We start from the raw sequence: 22,971 nt of genomic DNA, 5'->3' as shown, positions 1-22,971 counted from the left end.
TAAGTCATCTGTGGTTGCGTGTTCTTGCCTTACTTTAGACAGTGCCACAATTTTTCCCTTATCTTCTTAATTTCAACCCTTTTTGTCTTTTTTAACCAGAGATGGTGAAACAAAGGGTCTTTTCCACCCTCCAGAAAGGCAGTCAAAGAGTCTTTCTCTGTCACTGACTGACATGTGTGACTTGACCTGGAAGAGATGGTCCTGTGTTTGGCTTTGGACAAGGGTTTCCTCCTCCTCTCTGCAGGTCTGCATTCAGAGGGATGTTTGAATCTTCCCCATAATTCCTGTCTTGGTTATCTTGGTGCATGACAGGAGGCAGGAGTTTCAGTATTATTGGAGGGCAGAAACCATTTGTAGAGAGCAACACACTGTGCATTGTCCTTTGAAACAGGCAGAGCACTGCCAGCAGCAAAAAGCTGGAGAATCATAGGTGGCTTTTCCAAATATCAGGCCCCACTTTTTCTCTTGTGCACTAGGGTGGATATGCAACGCAGGAGACTTTAACTTAAATGCCAATATGAGTATATTCATGTCTGAAGCATCTGAAGTGCTTCTCTTGTTGAATAAAGCCCCAACACCTCCCACTTCCACACTGTCCCAGAGCACTTCCTGCTGAAGGCAGGCATCTCTAAGCCCTGATCACTTGTGCCTGCAGCTGACCAACCCACTGCACCAAAATCCAAAGTGTCTCAGACAGGGAGAGTGGGCTTTGGCTGCCTCTGGCCCTTTCCTGGTTTCCAGCTCTTTCACAGGGTAAATTGAGCCTTTGTCCTGCTCAGCATCATGAGGCCAAGCTCCTGCCAGCAGGGACAATGCCCTCTTGTTAAGGAATAAGCCTGTAGGAAGGGGGCTGAGCCATGCAGCACCTTCCAGCACCAGCCTCTGATCTAAATGGTGCCAAGGTGGGTGTTAATGGAGGCAGGGATGCCTACCTGCTGCTCCTTCTGGGCACTGATTGACCCTAGTATCCATCTGCCCCATCTCCTTCTTGCAGGTTTCTGTCCCCACAGCAAGAGTAGCAGAAGCAGACACATCTACCCCTTACCTGGTGTGTTTTTTTTTTTAAACCTGGGAATTATCTTAAAATAGAGCCACCTACACCACACTGAGGTGAATGGCCAGCATGAAGCAGACAGGCAGATTCGTCTCTCTGGGCTTAAAGCTGCAGCAGGCAAAGGGCAAAGAAGGGCCAAAGTGTGAGCTGGTCAGGTTGAGGCCTCTGGAAATGTCAGCATAACCTGTGTCAGAGAGAAATTCTACAGTCTTGTCCCAAACCTACAGTAGGTCTGCACTCAGCAGGGAGGACTCATCACACCTCTGCTCATGGCCCCTGCAAGGAGCTCTGTACTGCTCCAGGACAGCCTGAGGAGCGGGCTCGGGCCCACAGCGGGAGAGGGGAGCAGATACTTAAACCTGCCTTTAAGAATGACACTGGGGTATAGCCAATATGCAAATAGCTCTTGTGTGCTCTCCCTGCTGCAGTGAGGGTGATTGCCCCCTCTTTAATAGGAGAAACTCTCACATCAGGAGAAAATGCACAGGCCATCTTGTCTCACTAACCTTGTGACAAAGTAGAGTCACCATATGGGAAAACCAGGCTGAGCTGAGATTCTCCAGGCCTGTCTCAGCCTGTTACTCCCTTCTGTGGACCCTTTGTTGTCACACCACCAGAAGGGAGCAGGCAGAGGTAAGCCCTAAGAAGCTCCATTGTTTGAACATCTCTCTCTGCTTTCCCTCTCTGCTTCTGGAGGTTTGTGCTCAGAGGTGTCACACTGTGTGTGTGCTTCTTGGTGGGACACATATGTGGGCTGATGGTCTTTCTGGCTAGCTAGAATGTACAGAGGGTGTTGCTCTGATCCATGGGGAATAGGCGTGGAAAAGAGAGTTCCTGTCACCATAAATTCATAGCTCAATGCAGTGACAGGCATGGCCCCAGGAGCAGACTTGCAATATCATAAATGTGTTTTATTCCTGGAAAAGCTTTAGTTGTTCCTTACGAGTAGGCAGTTCCTGGGGTTGTTAGGATAAAAAAAGGAGTGGCAACTTGAGCAGCCTGTTGTCTGTAGGCTCGAGTGGTATGCCAGGAACGCCACCTCTGCACAGTGAACAGTTTCTCTAGGACTGACCTCCCTTGGTGGAATGGATTCTAAAAGAAAACCTGGGTTTGTGTATCTTTAAGCTCCTTGGGTTCAGGTGCCCAAGATCTTTCTAAATCAGTCCAAATATATATTTTTCCCCTCCCTGGTAGATAAAAGATGTGTTGTAAACAACTGAAACTGTCAGTGGTTCAGCCAGGAAGATGTGACAGATGTCCCTATTCCCAAAGCAGCACTGCTGAGGTGGAGGCATGTCCCAGTGACCAGCCTTCCCAACTGGGAAACTGCCCCTCAAGCCACACTCCTGATACAGCACTGCTTCCCAGAGCACTGTCTCTTAAGGGACTTCTGAGAGATCCCAGGGATGCAGGAAAGGAAACATTCATGTCTGTGCCATGCTTCTGGAGGAGGAGGCTGGTGGGAAGAGAGATGAGCAACTGGCGTGGAGGCTCACTTTGCCACCCACTCCTAAACTGGACTTCCAGTATCATTGAAAGCAATGCTGGACAAATGTTCTGGCAAGTGACAAATTGTTTCCCAGCTCAGCCCCATTCTCTTCCCACCTTTTTTTCCCTGTGAGTCAACTTCTGCCTACACAGATGCTTCCAGAGCAGCCTGAATGCCCTCTTCGTTGTGCTCTGATGGGATGGTGAGTTTGCACTGAGGCACATTTTCTTCCCCTGGATTTCTAGATTTTCTTGCATGTGGGCAGAGAGCAGCATGATGCTGAATGACTGAAGTCCCTGCTCACAGTTCATGAATAATAAAGACTGCCAAAGCTTGCAGCCCCAAAGCCACGTTTTTGTGGGACCCCCAGCACACAGTCAGGCAGCAAACAGCTGCATTGGTATGAAATGTGATGGTTTTGTGCTGATCTTCAGCCAGAGGTTGCACTCCACACCCCAGAGCTGGAGGAAAGGATAGTGATAGATGGTGCAGCCCCTCCAGTATGGAGCCCCTTTACTGGCTCTGCTGGGACCTTTCTGCTGATATCTTGGCAAAGGAAAGCAAAGCTGAATCTGCTGGGTGCAGAAGGGATGGAGCAAGCAGCAGTTTACAGGGGGAGCATTTTTCTCATGCTCTGAAGGACTGGCTGTTACTTTCTTTATCAGGATTGTAAGATGGGACCCTCTGCTAGCTGTAGGCTATAAGGTAGCCCTAGAGATCCTTCACTCTGAGCAGTCTCTGTCAGAAGGGTCATTTCCCAGGAGAAACTCGGGAAGGGCTTGGCTTTGAAGACTTTTATTCTCTTTAATAAACAAGAGACTCTTAATAAACTTGGAAATCCCCCTTTTAAATTTGATACATTGGCCTCTTCCAGACTCCCAAGCCTTCAGGGAGGAAGTAATAGCAAGTGGGATTAAATGGGCTTGAAGCTGAGGGACCAGAGGACTAAGGACCTCAGCCCTGCTTGCTGGGGTGCAGTTTGCACACCGATGGGCAAGGCAGTTTCTGGCATGAGAGTTCCTGTGCAAGAGGCTATTTGCTATAGCTGCAGAGGAAATCAGCTGTGTCACCCCACAGGCTCTTTTCTGTCAGTAGGAAACTGTGGTGAAGGCTCATATTATACGCAGCAGCATTGTATTGACAAGGGTTTCCAATACAAAGTTGACTTAAAAGAAACCAAGGTGCTGCAGTGGTACAACTGTGTGTTTAATAATACCAGTACAAATCATCACTCATATCCTGCTGGTGTCAGATCATGTTCTTCCTACAGGACAGAGGTGAGCAAAAGCATGGCAGTTATCATCCATTATTTTTAACTCTCCTATTTTTAAATGAATGTCATTGTTGTTGGTATTTACTTCCATTTTACCTTACCTTAAATATAGCTCTGTATTTCAGGGGTTAGCGTATGGTACCCTCTTACTCTGCTTGTGAAATACAGGGGTGGAATGTAGTCCTACTGCACGAAACACTTTGGTGCAAAGAAAACTAAAATGAGCCCAAAGTGATGGGGGAGGTTTATTTTATAAAGATGCTCAAGTGGGCTCTGCCACCAAAAGGATACAAAGTCGAAGCCACATCCTGCTGGCTTGGCTAATCCATAAAAGAGCTTTCAGTGTTTTCCCTTGGAGTAACAGCTTTAAATTTTAATAAGCTGTAGTGTACTTTCACCGGATGTAATAAGCTGATGCAAAGTTTAAATGGGGTTAAGTAAGTAGGAACCTAGAAGAAAGGAACATAAAAGATGTAAACTATTTCCTCTCTTTTACAAGTTTATTTCACTGGGTTTATTTTGGGAAAAATATATTTCATTCAAATTATTTATTTTTTTGTTCTCTGGATGATTCAGTGTCAAGGGAGGGAGGGAGACAGTACTTGAAGTAACCACAGAGCAACTTGAGCAGAGAGGACACTCAGTAAAAAGAAATAAATTTATCAAGTTATTAATTCGGGTTATTTTGCCATTTAATTTTAGGACGGTTACCAAGTCACAGGCATGTGTGCCTGAACGTGACCCACATAATCCTCTAAAACAAGGATTTGTAGGAAGACTCCTTGAAAGGTCATCCAGCCCACCCGTAGCCCAAGGCAGGATCGATTGTGTGTAAGTTTTTGTGGACAGAGATTTGTTGAGCCTGTTCCTGGAGCCCTCAGCCATGGAGAACTGCACCCTGCAGCCACAGGGAGCGACCGTAGCGCCAGCACTCCAGCAGCTGTCCTGGCTTCCCTGTAAGCCCATTACCCGTGTTACTGCTGGGAAAGGGGAGCTCTGCTTTATCTGCTTCCCCTCCACAGCTCCGGTGGCTGCAGCCTCCCCCAGCCCACCGGCTCCAGCCGCTTCCCCTTTCCCCACAGCTGCCTTCTAGACACCCAGAAACACCATCTAAGATGATATCCAGAGGGCAGACCAAAGCCAAGATCTACTTTCTGCTTGTTTTCTGTTCACAAAGGTGGGATAAAGAGCTTTTTGGGCATGGGATGTGCAGTGCCATGCTTGTGCTGGAGTAAGTGAGGTCGTTTATAGTCTGCACCATGACCCACTGGTTGCCCTGCCCTGACTGCACCATGCCTGGGGACCCCTGAAAACAAGCAGGGGCTGTGAGGTGGGAATTTTTCTTGTTACTGGCAGTGCTATAGATAACAGGGGTGTGGGGGGTTTTACTGAATGTGTTTGTTTGCTTATATCTGTGTAGCCTACTGAAATGGCTCCAAAACATTCTCAGCTAAAAGCATGAGCTGTTCCATTTTAGGCTTAAAAAGTCATTTCTGTACCCAGGAGCTGTACTCATTCTCAATGGAGTGGGCATAGTAACACACACTGTGCAGTGGATTATACTTATGTGATTATAGCCTCTAGGCAACCTGGTGCTTAAGAAATGAGTCAGTCAGAAAGACCAAGGCAGAGGGAATCAGATTCAGTGATGATAAGATTTGCTTCCAAAAGATCTGGACTGAACTATACAGCATTTATTCAAGATATGCTTGTCCTAATATCCAATTAAACACCATAAGTAGGAATATTTTATGTTACTTGGTGTCTCACAACAGTCTAAAGAAGCAGTAACCACACACAAGGACTTGCAGTATGACAGGTTAGTTGGGTATAGAAAGGCAGGAATAGCTGGGAGACGTGAGTGAAGGCCCAGCCAGGCTGGTGATGGCTGTGTTAGTGCAGGGAGATCTGCCAATGCAGAATAGGAGCAGGTTCCTGGGAAATACATCCAGGAAAAGGGAAGAGACAGGATGAGAAGGCAAGAAATACATGCAGGGAAGCCGTGGCAGGAAGAGAAAAGAACAAATGAGAACTGGCAAGTTGATAAAAGAACAAAAGGGCTTTGTCTTACATTAAAGGCAGCTAACTACACAAATCATTTTCCCATGTAAGCAATTACTGCAGCTACCCCAGGGATAGTACGTGGTTGAAAATGGGAAGATGGGTTCTTTACATTCATAACTGGGTCTGGCAAGTGCTCCATCAATATGGCTCACGATGCTCTGGGCCATATCAGGCAAGCAGAGAAATTAAAACTTGATTGTGCAGATAGATGGATTCCCTGTTTTAAAAATTATCTTCCATCTGTATGCAGGGTTAAGCCACCAGCTAGTGGAACAGAAGGAACAGAGGCTTCTAAAAAGTGGCAGGAGGTTTAGTTCATTCCTCTTTCACTCCTGACTGTAGCTGTTGACAGCAGCTTACAGCAGTCAGTGCAGTCACAGTCACGTAGGCATGAGTCAGGTAAAAATCAAACTAAGACTGAGATTCCCTTTCAGCTGAATTTTCAGAAATGCTGAGTGCAGGCAACTCCTCTCCGTCTGACAGTGCTTTTCACCCTGTAGAATCAGCTTTTGGCAACAGGTGTTCTGTTGAGACTGAGAGAAATTCATAACGAGATGAATGATCATGATCTGATCTTAGATCCTAGACTTTATCTCATGAATGCCCAAGTCATGACACCAATGAGGTCTCAGCTTGACAAACTCCTATTGCCACTGCTCAGCTGACCTTAGCCCTGGGTATAAATTTAAGTGTCTTGCAGCTCTCCATTTACTGGTACAAACTTATCTCACTGCTTGTCCTGTAAGTGTTTTGACATCAGCCACTCCAAAATTAGAAACTGATGATATGGAAAACTTAATAACATTAAAGGAATGCCAACCCATCTTCTCTGCTGCCTTGTGCTATGCTTTGTTCATCTGAGGAATTTCTTGCATTTCACAACCAGCAGGAGGATTTTGGTTCAGGATTGTGCCCCAGCAGGGATATGATGAAGCTCAAGCCCCAGACTAGGACTTCATGACACTTATTTACTCTCTGTAACACCTCCCTGACCTATCTCATGTGTGATCCTTGGTCTGCCTTCTCCTCGGTCTCCTTTCCAGGAGCTCACTGGCTTTCTCTCACCTTTGGTCTCGCTGAGGTTTGGTCTTAACTCTTTGGAGTTGCAAGCACATTTGTAACACGCAGCACAGGCCGTCCCGTGTCTCAGCTGAGGCAAGTCAAGCTCTAGAAACTTGGCTGAGCCTGTCTCTTTTGCGTCCCAAGAAATGGTGTTCATTTATTCATGTAAGCCCCCTTTTAAAGCTTCTTTTGAGTTTTATTCTCTCCAAAAGGCAGTTTGGAGAGAATAAAACATCAGGATGTTTTATTCAGATATATAACAGATCCTTCAGGATGCTGTTCCCTGGGGTGGAGGTCCAGCCGCACCCCCCAGGAACTGGGGCCACCTCTCCCCAGCTGCAGCGAGAAAGTTTCCCTTTGCAGCACTGAGAACAGGCAGAAACAAAGAGCCTGGAGGAGGTGGGGAGGGGAGAAGGGAAGAATGAGCTAGGTTAGGGGAAATACAGCCTGGAAGAAAAGGAAAGGACCAGCTGATCTGAAAGCCCCGATAAAAGCCCAAGACAAAGGCTGAAAGAGCCTGGGAGATTATCAGGGGGAAGCGGGAGGAGGAGCAGAGAGATGCAGCAGAACCTAAGTGGGAATGATGTAAAATGCTGCAGGGAGGAGGGGAGTTTCCTACCTAGAGAAAAGAGTGGTTTAATTTACTCAACAACTTCCATTTACAGGAATCGAGGCCCTTTCTCTCTTCTGACTGGGAGCATCTGACAAATGAAGGAGCTGCTCCAGCAGGAAAGAGTATCCATGTCCATCCCACAGCCCTGACAGCTTCAACCCCGATTGCTCATCTGTTTCCAAGTACAACTGAGACATTTTGCTGGTGGGCAAAGAAGTCAGGGACACTGCATCCAGCACCCTGCAGCAGAGGAAACATTAGTACTGCTGTTGTTAGCCTTGTTATTTTCTCCTAATAAAAAGGTGGTCATGACTCACTCCATTAAGAAACAAAGGCAGAGCTGTAATCTACTGAAAGGCAGTTGTTTGGATGCTCAGCATTAGGTGTGTAAAAGGAGGAAGGTCAGCTGCAGGTCAGGTCTGATGATATAAACCCTGCCACCAGCACAGGCCAAACTTCAGGTACTCTCCAGAGAACTTGTTTTCTGGGCTGGGGTATTTTGCCCCGGCTTCAGAACTATCACTTCAAGCAGGAGTGTGGAGGGGAAAAAAGCTCTCTTTCTCACCCCTCCACGTTTCAGTTGGGTTTCCTGAGAGGAAATGATACTGTGACTGCGCTGGCCCCCTCCTTCCTCCCCGGAGGGAGGAGCACGCTAGCATCTGCCCACAGCACCTCTTCCCCTCTCTATGCCCCACTGGGACCAGTTTGCCAGCTGAGCTGTTACTGGGGTCTGAGTCCCAAGGGAAGCAGGCTGCTTCTCAGAGAGGAAGCAGCAGCTCCTGAAGCTGGGGGCTGAGAGGCAGGAAAGGCGGGTTGTGTTCAGGTGGTGTGGAGGTTTCCTGTGTGAGCAGGACTAGGTCACACCACCCCTGCCCATGCCAGATTTTCCATCTAGTCCATGTGAAGGTTTTTGGCACAGCTGTGGTGACCCAGTTCTGACGGGAACCGTGCTGGCACGTGGGTCTCCCCCAGCCATGAGGCTCTGACAATGCCCAGCTGCGTCCCAGGGTGGATGCAGGGAAAGGGAAGGAGCCAGGCTGCCGTGATGGCAGTGGCCAGGTGAAGACAACACCCACGCTAAGATGCGCTGTGAACATCTGCCCCTACCCACAAGCTACTTCTATTTTTGTTCCACCTCATACCCTGGCTGACTCAGAGGAGGGGAGTGGGGGGGGTCAGGTTAGAAGGAGCCAGATGGGAGGGCTGTAGGGGGATTGAAAGAGGAAGAGGAGGAGGAGTTGCTTCTAAACCAGTAGTTGCCATTCTTTCAATCAGCTTGAACATTTTCTTTGCACAGTCTCTTTCATGCTTCTCTGTTTCAGCTGCAGGCAATTTGAGGCAGGGATGGCACTTCCTGCCTGCTGTTGAGGTGAGCATTCTTTCAGGGCACCATCAGAATAAATGACACCCTGCTCTTAGATAGCTCCACTGTCATCTGCCCAGGCTGTAATGAGCTTGGCTGAAGCTCATCCTTTTGTTTAACTTCTAGGAATTTCCACTCTTCTTTTTGGTCTCTTTACAAAACTATCTACAAGGAAAGGGCAAGTGCCAAATTTCCTAATTCCTGTGCGTCTTAGTGTCATGACTTCTGGACACAGGCACAGTCAGTGGTCTGTGGTGTAAGTTTTGCAAGTCCTTGAGACACAATCTTGCAGCCACAAGGAAAGGGACATTAGACTCTCCCCTCAAAAAGCCATACCAGCAATTTTCATGTTGCAGGTGGCCCTCTCATCCTTGTCCCCATTGCTTCAGAGCATTCATTAATTTTGCAGAAATGACACATCTTGCTTTGTCCCAGTCTGTTACTCCTTGTTTGCTCCTTAGCTGCCAGGCTGTAAACCTTGGGCCAAGTAACTGGATCCTCGAGGTTGTTCCCCAGGAACTGATCACTCGCTTACCAAAGCTGCCTTGATGCAAACCATGGCCTGAGCAGGGGACCCAACTCTTTCCAAGGGGATCTAGGAGCGAACAGCTCCCATCCTACGAGCAGCAGAGCTCTCGCGGGCAGGCCTGCCTGGGCTCAGGCTTTGCTGGGGGTGAGATTACACAGTGAGGGGGGAATAAGGGGAACTGAAACTCCATTCGCAACCTGGTGCAAGAAGCCTGCCCCAACGCTGCCGTTCCTTTCTTCCTTCCTTCCTTTCCTCCTTCTCCTCTGCCCCCCCCCCCCCCCCCCCCCCCGGCACGCTTCCCTACTCTCCTGACAGTCTGAGGAGGGGGCGGGGGTGATGTCGGGATGAGCCTCAGCCGATGAGTGGAGAATTTTTGCAGCATTTTTCAGCTTCCTCTGCCTCTGAGCCTGACCTACAGCCGCCAGGGAGGGAGGGGATCCCCGCCAGGGGGCGGTGCGCGGGGCGGGGGATGTCCATGTTTGGGAGGCGGGCGCGTCACTCCCCTTATATGGGCAGTGTCGTCACGGCCCGGCCTTCCATTCATATAAATACCCGGCGGCGCCGGCCGGGATTCCCTACCCGGGCTCGGTGCGGCCCCGCGGTGCCTCCGTCCCGTCCCGTCCTGTCCCGTCCCGTCCCGTCCCATCGCCGCCGGCTCCGCGCTAGCACCGGGCACCCTCCTGCCGCTTTCGCCGCTCCTGCCCCGGCTGCCGCGGGGCGCGACCCTCGGCCGGCATGAAAGTCACGTCCCTCGACTGCCGCCAGCTGCGGAAGCTGCTGCGGAAGGAGCCCTCCCGCTGCCTGGTGCTGGACTGCCGGCCCTACCTGTCCTACTCGGCTTCCTGCCTTCGCGGCTCGCTCAATGTCAACCTCAACTCGGTGGTGATGCGGCGGGCCCGCGGCGGGGCCGTGCCGCTCCACTTCGTGGTGCCCGACGCCGCGGCCCGAGCCCGGCTGCTGCTGGGCGGCGAGGGGACGGCGGGGGCCGCCCGCCTGGCGGCCGTGGTGGTGCTGGACCAGAGCACGGGCCACTGGCAGAAGCTGAAGAAGGACAGCACAGCCCAGATCGTCCTCAACGCCCTGCTCTCCAGCCTGCCGGAGGCTGGGGCCAGGGTCTGCTTCCTGAAAGGTGAGAAGGGTCTAGGGAACACGAGGGACGGGAGCTGGGGGGGAGCGGCGCGATCGACCCTCAAAGCTCCCCTGTTTGGCAGCGGCCCGAGGTGCTCCCGTTCCCTCTCCTTCGCCCTGCAGTGAACCTGATTATTGGTGGAGGGCAGGGAGGTAACACCGGGATTTTGTTTCTTTTCCACCTACTGGAAATAAATCCCGGATAGACTCTGCCGGCTGAGCCGAAATGCCTTTCCGCTCACCCCTGCCACGCGTTTGAGAGGCTGAGGGAAAAGCAGAGAATAGCAGTAAAGAAGAGTAAAAGTTGCAGATTATCAAAGGGGGAGAGACATTGGCGCTGCGTGGGAAACAAAATCAGCCCCGCGGGTATGAGGAGAGATGAGGCCACTTCTACTCGCTTTCCACCCGGTGACACGGGGAGGCCTGCCTTGGGCACCCAAAACTCTGGGACCGATGCCCTCCCCTCCACCGAGGGCGGAGAGGTTTCTCTCCATCGGGCACATCGACGCTGGCAGGGGAAACCTAGAGCCGAAACTCCGGGGTTCGTCGGGGGACAAAAATACCTCCTCCCCTCACGTGTATTACAGCCCTTCGATTGCGGTTCTTTGTTTTCGTTCCGTGTAACCCGGGGTAATAAAACGATAAATAGCATAGCGAGCATAGCAGCCCGCCCTTTCCCTGTCCTCCTGCCCCTGTGTCCCCCCCCCCGCTTCTCCTGGCAGCGCCTTTGTCCTTCTGCTCTCGGTGTTCTCAGCGCAGCCCCCACCTGCTCTGGGAGCGGGGCCGTGCCCGGGCGGGGCCGCTCCCGCCCGAAGCCCCGCACACGCGGCTGCCGCGGGGCTCCCGCAGTGGCACCACGCCGAGGCAGGAGTTTCTAAACACCCCCCTTGCCATACTATGAGGCCATAAACGGAGGGGAAAACCAAGCGATGTTTCTTGAATAAAGCCTGCCTCTGTGCTCTCCTGGGCCAGGGTTGATTCCCGTTTAATAAGCCTTTTATCACTAGTTTTTTGTCCTGATGTACCCAGTTTGTGCCTCCTGTGATGACCTACCCGCTGGGGCAGAGGCATCTTCAGCCGGGGTATTGCCCAGTACCGAGGTAGGGGGATGTTCCCCAGGTTGTTTGCCACCTCCCTGGCTCTATCAGCCTTTGCTGGGGTCTGACAGTCATCCTATAAGCACAAATTCTGCTACTGGAGGGCAGAGATGCTGGCACTGTGCCAGTCAAATCCTTAGGGACCATGCTAAACTAGAGACGAAGAAATATCTCCAGGTCACAGTGGGAAGTCTGTGGCAAACCAGGGGCTGAATTAAGCTCTGCTGACTCTCAGACTGCTCGTTTGGCCACACGATCATCCATTCCTCCTCATGTGCCAGTCCCACACTTTGAAGTGGTGACTGTGGCTGTGGGTAGTTTATCCGGGGTGAGGGATTAGTGTAGGCTCTGCTTTGTACCTCTTATGAGTTGTGAAGTGTCTTATCATAAAAGCCTGTCGATTTGGGGCTAAAGACATTTCCTCTCTGTTTATGAGAAAGTTTCCTCCTTTTCCTGCTGCAGTTTCCTTTTGCTTTGCTGGAAGTGCTCCGGGCTGCAGGTTCAGGCCCATGACTCAGTGGGCAGCACTGATGATTCACTGGAGTCATGGACCCCCACGAAGCTATGGTGGCCTGGGGGAAGATCCTTGGAACAGTGGGGATATAAATCACCCTGGAACACTGGATTCTGATCAGGAGAAAGGGTCCTTTGGAAGCCTCCACTACCAAATTTGCAAATACTAGGCTGTAAAACCACGAGGAAAAAACGACATTGAGGTTTCCCCTTATATTCCTGTTCTACCTAGGCATGGAGATGGGAGGAGGTGTTGGCTACTTAAGTGCTAAGGGGGTCTCGTTGCAATAAAATATGAGGAGGTCACCCCCACCCCACTAGGTCATCAAGATCCTGGGTATCTGGTCCCAGGGGCGGCAGCTGGCACAGAGTCTTGCGTGCCAGGCCCTGTTCCCTCCCTTGCTTTCTGGCTTGCAGGGTCACATCTTTTGTCTGTGTAGGTGCAGTTTCACTCTGGGTGAGCTCAGCACCAGCACGGTGAGAGTGGTTGTGTCTCAGGGAAAAAGAAAGATAAAATAACAGATCCTCCCTTGGTGCTGATAACGATTCTATTACTTATTGATTAAAACGGAAGTGCAGCTCAGCTCTCTGTGATGAGCAACCGAGTATTTGCAGAAATGACCTCAGGGAAGGTAGGTTGAGTGGGGAGGGGGAAGAGGGGAGATTGCTGGAGGACGGGATGAGCAGATGACTCACTGTAAGAATGGTCTGCAAATATCCTGATCCCCAAGGCTTGTAATTAACCATTCACCAGCTGCATGTGTTAGCTGCCCCAGGAGACGCGAGACATGCGTGTCTGTTCAAACACACACGCAGATTTGTCTCAGGCAGATTTCTGTGTTCATTCAAGAGTAAAAACAACAACAGGGGGTGTAAATGGGGATAATGGCTGTTTATATAAACTGGACATATTTTTCCTATGCGATGGCAATGGCTGGGGTGTTGAGGGAAAGTAAGGTCAGCTATGCAAAACAAGAGGATTTAAAAGTTCACCCCATGAAGGGCAGTTGGAGATCAGGGAACTCTGTAGAGCTTCTTGTGTTTGTTGTTTTCTCACACTGTGAGTTGTTAGGGATATCATTTTTTCAACCCAGTTGTTGTGGATATCATTTTATCAAGCACCTCCCACCACCACCATGGTCTCCATGGTCACTTGACTGCTTTGACCACTGCCTCATGCTGTGAGCTCTGGAATGAGCTGGCAGAATGTGGCTGGGGGCAGGAGGAAAGGTGCAGGTGCTGAGTGCCCGTTGCCTGTAAAGTCACTCTCCTGCCTTCTGTCATGGAAAACAGACTTTCATCACATTCAGTGGGCTTTGGATCATGCTGGCCACTTGCAACATGAGGACTTCATGGCAGGAATGAGTAGGCGCCAGTAGCACGTCATGAATTTGAGCACACATCTGCTCAAACATTGCAAACAGATGAGACACCAGCATTGAGGGGCTGAAATGTCAGAGGTGGCTGTACCAGGCAGCCCTGGCAGCGAGGCTGGTGGGGGTCCTGCAGCTGCTCTGGTCTTCAGTACTTCCCTTATTTCAAAATCCTTCCTTGCACCCGGGCACCCACACCGAAACAGCTTATCAGGGTGAAACAGTTGCAGGTGAACAAATCACAATGGGAGGCTTTGCTTTCCAAGACTTGTTTACTTGAGGGCCACACTCTGAAGGATTATTGAATGTAGCTGTTCATGAGCCATTCCTTTCTGCTCTGAAAAAGCACAGGTGGCAGACAAGTGGCACACCACTGACGTTTTCAGGCTGCTTCTGCTACCTGACTGATTCAGGTTCATTTTGGAGATTATGTGCTTCCATGCAGAATTATTCCCAGCCTGGAAACAGGCAACAATTTAGCTGACGACAAACTTTGAGTAACAATGTAATAAAAGGATTAATTCCTTTTCATTAGCAGCGCACTGAATGAAACGAATGCAGTACTTAACTGTGCAGAATAGCTCATGTGGGGCTATTCAGTTGTCAAATGCTGTCACAGGATTTCATTAAGTTTTATAGCTGTTATTTAATAGATTGGTTTCAGTGGGACCATCTTCATTACTTCCCTGTCCCGTGCATGGTGGTGATTAATGAGACAGATGCAAGCATCCCGCTCTTGTGTTTATGTCCATTTAAAAATGCAAATAAAATATTTTGTGTGTTTTCACAGTGTATATATAATGACAGGTTTAGAAAAGATGACTTTTGAGTACAGAAATCTTTCCTCAAACATTGGCATTAGTGCTCATGTATAAAACCCAGAGGGAGGGAGTTTAGTCCCCGCCGCACCAGAGTTAATGGTTGCTAGACTCAACAGAATTACATTCACTAACAGCTTTAGTATGGTTTCACTGGCTTTTGGCAAGTTAATAATTGTCAGTGGTATCCGAGGTTTTCCTTGGGTGCCCAAAGCCTTTTAAGCAAACCCATTTTCCCAGAGGAGCACTATCCTTCACTAACTCTCCCCTGGAGCTCATTGCTGTGCACTGCTATCCCACTGCATTGCAAGTGCTGAAGCTTCATTCGTCCTTCACTTGAATTAAACAAGTCCTTGGGAGGGCAAATATATCTTTCTTTTTGCTGTTGTTTCCCTAGGGGGATATGAAACCTTTAACTCCCAATATCCTGAGTGCTGCGTGGATGGAAAACTCATTTCCCCAGAGAGGACGGAGTCAGAGAGAAACCTTGCCAGCCACTGTGAGAAGCAGAGTGCCAACCACAAACCCGCTTACGACCAGGTGTGTGTCATGGCTGCGGCGGGTGACCCTCCCGTTGGGACTTCTCCCTGCTGCCACCAGGCTCTGTTGGAGGCTGGCAATGTGTCAGTGGCCCTGGTGCTGCCGTGGGCTGTCAATAAGTTGTCACAGTCCAGGCTGACAGCCTGTGTGCTGAATAAGTTGCCCTTGTGTGCTGCTGGTCAGCATCATCTCTGCCTGGCTTCAAAATTAGGCAACAGAAGGAGGCAAAACACCATATCTAGCCCCAAAACTGTATTTATGAACTCTCTTATCACACACGCAGGCAGCATGAGCCATCAGCAGCTCAAACCTCCACAGGAGACTGAAAATGGGCAGGGGAGAGGCTGCCAAGAGTGTAATTTTTCCAGCAGACAAAGGAGTTTGTCCATGTCTCCTCTGACATCCCAGGAGGAATTTGAGGCTGGCAAGGGGGCCAGTGCCTCTGAGAAGGGGCAATGGCTCAAGAGCCACCATTGGGCAGGGGAAGTGGGGTTTCCACAGGGGAAGTTGTCATGATTATGTGTGCTCCGAGATGTCACCCTGCAGTCAGGATGCTTCCGCCAGGGCGTTCCTTTCCTGTTGCTCAGGGGAGTCCCCTGTGATGCCTCTGCTCTCCTGGGAGTACCTCCCACACCAGGTGTCCTCCCACTGCCTTGGCTGGCTGCCAGCTGTCCCTGATGCATGGGAACCCACCATGTGGGCAGTTCAGGGGGAGTGGAAAGGTAGTTTCTTGCAGCTGGGGGGTGGCAGCAGCTCCTGTGCATCATGGAAAGTTACCTGCCAGCTCAGAAAGCCGCATCAGATGGTGGCTTTCCTTTTGCCATCTCGTCATCCAGCCTTTGCTTGTGCTGAGGAAGGAGGAACTGAGACGACGTCTCAGGGTGGGTGACGCAGCAGGTGCTATGCTCCAGAGAGGGGTGGGGTGAAGGGGGATGGGGAGCCTAGATCCAGTTTTTTTGTTTTGTTTCACTTCTGGAGATGTGACCAGAGGGGCTAAGCCCTGGCTGAGCTAAAGCAGCCTCTTCCTCTGTCCTCATCTTCCTCCCTGCTGGACATGGCTCCCTGCTTTGCCCCTATTTCGGTAAAGCCTCAGTGGGAATGGGCACCACATATGAAAGTACTTTGGGTGCACTGCAAGGAGCAGCACTTTACAGAAAGCCACAAACATCCTCCACATGACTGGGTTGGGTCTGACTTTGTACCTTGCAGATGTGGACAAGAAAATTAAAACATTTTTCCTGTGTGGGCTTTGCCATGGCACTGATTCATTGGCCAGCAGCACTGGGGTCCAAAAAAGCCAGAGAGGGAGGGAGCAGGCACCCACACAGATTGCTCTTAGGTCGCAGGACTTTTGAAAAAAGAATTACATGTTTCTGCTCCTTCTCTTCCAGGGTGGTCCAGTCGAAATCTTGCCTTTTCTCTACCTTGGTAGTGCCTATCATGCTTCCAAGTGCGAATTTCTCGCCAACCTACACATCACAGCCCTGCTAAATGTCTCCAGGAAAAGCTCAGAGTCCTTCAAAGACCAGTATTGCTACAAGTGGATCCCAGTGGAGGACAGTCACACAGCAGACATCAGCTCTCACTTCCAGGAAGCCATAGACTTCATTGGTAGGTACAAATGAACAAGTTTTCAGATCTTCATGTATTTTAAACTAATTTAAAATGTAAAATCAATTAAAAATTCATTTAATTAATTTTAAAATAAAATACACATCAAAGTCTACTGAATTTTGTGAAGGAAAAAACCCCAGTTCCTTGGACCTGCATGCCAGACTGAGTAACAACCAGGTGAAGCAGTCATCTTATTGCCTTACTGTGCTGAGATATCCCAAAGGTGGGGTCTTAGAAATCCACTGTCCCCCCTTATCTCAGAGCTCTTTCCATTCCTCCTTTTGATCATACTGGTATCTCAGCCTTTATCAAACACTCCAGTGCAAAAAAATTAGGAGGCCTTTAGAAAACTTGTCCCATTCCCTTTCAAATCTTCCTGCATTTGGCTGAGTGGGTGCGTGAACAAGAGCTGTGCCAGGGAGCACAAGAGAGAGGATCCTCCCTGAGAAGCACAAGATGGTTTGGTGGGGTGGAGAAGCCTGCACCTGGGTGGAGATCATGTTGAAATCGGTGCTGTTGCTCTCCAGGAATATTCAAGAGAGAAAGAATAAAACAAGGTTACAGACTCACTAGACTCATTGCTCAGCTGAGTTTGAGTCCTTCAACAGTGCAGGCAGAATTACAAAAACCTGACTTGAGGGTGCACTCTAAGTCCTTCTCCTTCCCAGTAAGGGACATCTCACACCTTTCAGGGAAATAATTTATGGCACATTTCTGTCCTATCCTCAACCCTTTCTGATAGATGTCGAGTCACTTGGAAATTTCCCAGATTTTGAGGATGACTTTAATTTTCACTTTCTTTTAAAATTGGGCATGTGGTGTAGATGCTGGGGATGACTCAAACCCATGTCTTCCTTAACTTTGTGCAGTAGCTAAATATAACTGGTCGTGGTGGCACCAGTCCCCTGGCAGACAATTGAAGGCAGGCAAATGATAACTTCCTCAGCTCTGTGTGTTTCACTCACAGTTATCCATAAATTGGAGCATGAACATGTTGCTCAAGGCAATAGAGCAGAGAAAGGTCTATTTTTTGAACAGCGTTTTTGTGTGGAAAGGGCTTATTTTAAGCACATTCTCTTTAATCTAATAACAATCATTGTGTTGTGTGAGTAACCACAGTGGCTCCTGTTGTGTAAAATGGGTGCTTTGCATAAGCCTTTTATATCCTGACTTAAGTCCAAGCATCCTTTAACCAGGCTGTAATTAGCAACTGCCTACCAGTGCTTGTGTGCTTTGTGGTGAGGCCCCACAGACTGGGCTCAGCCTCTCCACCCAAGGGTACCCACCAAGGGCTCACCTCCTGGTACTGCTGTTTGCTGCCAACTCGCCAAGCAGGGAGTTAGGATTTTGAAGGAAAATCCTCTTTTTCTAGCAAAGATGATGAGAGCCCCTGCAGTTTTTGAGTGACCAGGTAGTGGGAGGGCTGGCCAGGCTGAGCTTGAGACAACGTTTTGAGCCACAGGTAGAGAAATGTAGGTACAGCAAACACAAGCATTGCCTGTATCACAATGTTCTGCAAGGTCAGTTGTTCCAAAAGAGAAGTAGGCACAGAGAAAGAGAAAGGAAAGGACTTTCTTAAAAAATGCAAAAAGAACCAAATCAGGATCCACAGATTCTGAAACCAAGTGTCATCTTCAGCTCAGGTCCATCACAGGCTGGGTTTTGTCCTCTTTGTCTTTTGATCTCCATGTCACCCTTAGCACCCAGCAGAAGAGCAAGCCTCTCCTTGCTGGTAGACTGGCTGTGTCCTGCCCCAGCTCTGGGTGTGCCACAGTGTCCTCTCCATCCCAAAAAATAACTGATGTCTGTAATGGCTTTTCCCTCAGATTACGTCAGGCGAACAGGCGGCAAGATCCTGGTGCACTGTGAGGCGGGCATCTCACGCTCCCCTACCATCTGCATGGCCTATCTCATGAAGACAAAGAAGCTGCGCCTGGATGAAGCCTTCGATTACATCAAGCAGCGCCGCAGCCTGATCTCACCAAACTTTGGTTTCATGGGCCAGTTGCTACAATACGAGTCAGAGATCTTGTCTTCCACCCCCAGCCCCCCTGTCGCCTCATGCAAAAGAGAAGCTGCATCTTTCTTTGCAGAGGAACTGACTTTGGGCAAAAACTTTGAGGGCTCATGCTTTGCCTTTCCTACCTCAGTGTTGAGTTCTGTGCCCATCCACTCTCCTGTCCACCAGCTGAAGCTCAGCCCAATGACAGCATCTTCGTCCTGCTGAACACCGTGGGGGGCCCAGAGCTGGTGTGGTCCTGATCCAAACTGTGATCCCCAACAAGAACATTTCATGAATGTGCAATAGAGAAACCTCATCCACTTACTCTGAGATGGAGTGGTTGTCATGGATCATACTTCCCATACGCTGTGACTGTAAGATGCAAGTGGTCTAAGCATGGCAGGTTTTCTGAACTTTTATTGTCCTTTTTTTAAAAAAAATACAAAGTGCTTTTTTAGGGTTTTAACCACACAACGTGCACCCACTACTGTATTTCCAGATTCCTGGAGAACCATGAGAAATCCATTTAGTGTGTTCTCAGTTCCCATCTCCTTCCCATCTTATTTTTGAAAAGACCCTTATTTAAAGTTTCAAGCAATAAACAGCAACAGCAGGGAAGAAAGCATAACGAAAAGCACTACCTTTGCAACCACAGAGATGGTGGGAGTGAATATTTGTTCAAATCTTTCTCTGGCTTTCCTCCTCCCCTCTCCTGTGTCATGTTTCAGGGAGCAAAGGGCTGGAGTGGGGAGAGGGAATGCCTTTCCCAGGACACTGTTGCACAACCAGGTGAAAATCCCCTCTCCTGCTCCAGCCTCTGAAGTGTCAGGTATTGTCCACAGTGTAACTGGATACCAACCCCACCAGTGGGTCCATTCAGGTGTGGCATTTCCTGTACTTCTGTATTTGCCTTTGTACTGGATGGGCTTTTAAGTAAAGCAGGGACTTAACATCTATCAGCTACCCTGCTGAGCTATTATCCTCCCATCTGTTATTTAAGAACAGCCCTAGAATACTTGAATGTCTCCAAAATCCTCATCGAATCCACTTCCCATCAGATAACGCTGTAAAACACTGTAACTGCTGGACTTCACACCAAAAAAACCTGACAAGCTTTCAGCTCCAAGACAACTTTTCCTCCATCCCTTCCCAATTGTTCCCATTGTGTATCATGTGTGGTCAAGTGGTCTTTTTCAGTGTTATGTGACTTGCTTAGAGTGTGTGGTCACCTCTAGTCAGCCTTGGTCCAGAAAAAATGGTTTCTGTCTTGCTCACATTGGCTTCTGTGTCCACAGAGAGTTCAGGATGAGTGTCTCTGTCTGTTGGCCTTTTTATTATTTTTAAATATGTAATATGTATGGGAAATGGCAATAATTTCCAGGAGATCTCGTGAACGTGAAAGAAAACTTGCAATGGTTTTTATGGAGTGTAAAAAATAATAAAGGAAAAAAATGCCAGGAAAATAAAGCTATTTGTTGTACTTGGAGTGAGCCGCGAAAGTACTTTGGGAGATCTCAGTGGCAGGAGAGGTCACCTGAGAAAAAAGAAGGTAGAAGAGATGAGAAAGCATCACTGTGCTCTGTGCTGAAAAGCCACCAAGGTGTATCACTACAGAGGGGAGAAGGTGAGGGGGAGGATTGTTTAAAACAGAATGACATGAGTCACGGTGGCGTCACTTCCCAGCAGCCAGGCAGGCACTTCTGTTTTGATTCATGCATGTTTTATATAAGATTTACCATCTTGCTGAAGATGAAAATCTGAACTAGGCATGGCCCCCACTTCCTTCCAACCCATGACAAGGGATGTTACATGCCTTGGTCCTTGGAGTGACGCTTGTGGGTGACATGTGGCACCTCTGGGTGCCAGGAACCAGATCGTGTGGGTAACACTCATCTTTTCACTTCTTTAAATGAAAAAAATTAGATCAGAAGTACCAGCATGTCTGATACCTTTCATTCCCCTTTTCATCTTGAAGTTTCTAGGCTTTTTCTGGCTCATCACCACAGCACATTTATAATGTGCAATTCCAAACTATCGAGTTGAAAAATTTATGGTAAATATCTGGGTTACACAGCATGTGTGCACATATGCATCCATTTGTAACTTCTTACCCCCAGGAAAGCAAATCTGATAGATGAGAAGGTCTTATTGGGGATGTGCATTGGATTTCTCCCCCAGTGTCAGAGGGATGTGTCAGCAGCCCTGCCTGGGTTCTGGGAAACCTGAACATGGGAACCAGCAGCCAGGGAGGTAAGGCAGATGATCTAGTAAGAGCAGATCAATTAATTTCCTGAAAGACCTGACTAGACCCCTTGGGGAACTCTTGAAAATGTGGAAAATGCTTTCTGCCTCTCAGCCCACACAAGCACCCAAGCAGAAAGGCTGCTGTGCTTAGTGAGAGTGGCTGTGTCCTGAATACTGACACCTACAACCTGGACAGAAACAGAGCAGCCAACAGTTCTCATTAAAACTGCACTAAACCCTTCTGGGTGGACAACCAGCTTTGTTTCTTATGGATGGGAAAACTGAAACCCTCTGCAGAGCCAGTGATGGAACATGGGAACCTGTAGAGCACAAGGCAAGTGGGCTGAAGGGATTAACAGAAGGACTGCTGACCTTGACAGATTTGACCAAGGCAGCTGGAAAAGATCACAGGTCAGGTGGAGGAGCCAGGTATTTAGCAGAGAGGGAAGGCAGCTGCTTTGTGTTTGGAAGGGAGCTCTTATCCTGGGCTTTAAGCACGGTGTGTTGGTGGATATGGGAGCTAGTAGGGGGAGATGCTGGGCTGGGATTCAGCAAGGGTAGAAGGCCACAGCCCTGGGGGAGCCTGAAGAGGACTTGTTGTCATGCCTGGACACAGGAGACCAAGGTTTATGCTCCTGCCCAGGGCAGGGGTCCCCTCTTCTTGTCTGGTCTCAATCCACCTCCCCTTCCAGCAGAAGGAGTCCCAGAATCCAAGTCAGAGTGGGATGCAAATACTGACTCCCAAAGGGTTGTGTTCTCATGCTGGTGCCTGCTCTGCTACATCAGTGCTAGTGTGAGACCTCTGTCCCCAGCTCAGTCCCTTGGCCAGTTTGGCAGACCCCACCTCTTTGAGGGGACATCACAGCCATCTGACTGCAGGGCTTTGGGCTGAGAGTATGTGCCCTCCTCCCTTCCTGGCCATGCTGCTCCCATGGGAAAGAAGGAGCTGAGGATCTGAGCACTAATATATGAAGGTGAGTGTGTCAAATCGGGATGGCACCTACCTGGGAAAAGGCAACGTGTTTGAACACACATGTGCAGGGTAGAGCCCCTGGTCCTCTGCTCCCAGACAGCAGCACACAATAGGTGCCTCCATCCTTAGGGAAAGAAACAGTTCCAACAGTGTTTTGTGCATTGAGGAAATTCACCAGATATGGTAGGATGGAATATTTAGGGGGCTTTTATAGCCCAAATGGGCTTGGGTTTGAGTGGCTCATTGCTAAGGATGGAAGTTCAGATCAGGTAGGTGTGTGGGGAATGTCAAAGCTGAAGGGTGGAGGCTGGTAGTGGTGGGAGCTGAACTAGCTGGTTTGATGGGCCTGTGTCCATCTACCAGCTAAGCTTCAGAGAGGAATAGGGACATCAAAAACAAAATTCTGATGGAAAGTAGAGATCCTTGTACCTATAACAGCAAGGGGAAGGCTGTTATCAGGATGCTTTCAGACTTCAGAAAAGGCAAGTGAGGGAAAGATGGCAGGAATGGTGTACTTCGAGACAAAGCTTCGATTAGCACTTATCCATTATGATCCACCAAAGAAGATGAGAGGAAATGTCAGTGAAAAGGGGATTTTGCAAGTTCAGAGCTGTGCTGGGATGTGACATCTCTCCATTCACACTCCTGATGGTGCACCCTTGCATCCTGGACAGCTTGGTGCCACTCAGGACCTGTTTCAGATCCTGGGGTGGAACTGAACAGGGCTTGTGCCATGCAGCTTTTGGTCCCTCGTTTTTAGGCTTGCAAGGAGCAGTCATGTTGCAAGCATGAGTGCAGTTGCTCAGCCTCTGGCTCTGCTTTACACATGCTGCATTTCCTTTGTGTCTCCAAGAGAAACAAGCACTCAAGACACTGCCACAAAAAATACATATCTCTACACCATTGCAAATCATTGCAAATCAGATTATGAAGAAATCTAGGGTGGAGTTGCATGAGTGGGTGCTGTCCTTAAGTGTCCCTAAGTGTCTTCTTAGTCCATACATTTGCTGGTGTTATTTGCAGTCTATTCTGGTTACAAAGCATAGGCTTTCTCCAGCTTCTTCTGCTTCCTGCCTAAAGAGCTTTCCAAAAGGTAGAAATTGCATCCTTACCACTAAAATCCAGGTAAAATTGACCTGCTCCATGGGGACTTGGTACTGAGGTGCCCATCCCCAGTCCCTTGAGCAACGCAAGATAGGCAGCTCTTCTTAGCTTCTTGCCT

At 49.1% G+C, this 22,971-nt stretch overlaps 1 protein-coding gene and 1 long non-coding RNA gene across 2 annotated transcripts; both read left to right on the top strand.

Annotated features, from left to right (window-relative positions):
* The first annotated feature begins 3,376 nt into the window (after nucleotides 1-3,376).
* On the top strand, nucleotides 3,377-7,862 carry LOC125329596. Its single transcript, XR_007205217.1, has 3 exons — nucleotides 3,377-3,820; nucleotides 4,519-4,772; nucleotides 7,608-7,862. It is a non-coding gene; the product is annotated as an uncharacterized LOC125329596 (long non-coding RNA).
* Nucleotides 7,863-10,013: 2,151 nt separating this feature from the next.
* DUSP5 (dual specificity phosphatase 5) lies at nucleotides 10,014-20,018 on the top strand. The gene is made up of 4 exons (XM_048311766.1): nucleotides 10,014-10,576; nucleotides 14,774-14,916; nucleotides 16,308-16,527; nucleotides 18,357-20,018. The coding sequence occupies exons 1-4, from the start codon at nucleotides 10,183-10,185 to the stop codon at nucleotides 18,755-18,757; spliced, it is 1,158 nt and encodes a 385-aa protein (XP_048167723.1). The 5' UTR covers nucleotides 10,014-10,182; the 3' UTR covers nucleotides 18,758-20,018.
* Nucleotides 20,019-22,971: the final 2,953 nt, after the last annotated feature.

Source organism: Corvus hawaiiensis, chromosome 8 (genome assembly GCF_020740725.1).
Source record: "Corvus hawaiiensis isolate bCorHaw1 chromosome 8, bCorHaw1.pri.cur, whole genome shotgun sequence".
Lineage (NCBI taxonomy): Eukaryota > Metazoa > Chordata > Aves > Passeriformes > Corvidae > Corvus > Corvus hawaiiensis.
Note: the sequence above shows the minus strand (reverse complement) of the source record. Positions and strands in the feature narration are given on the sequence as shown.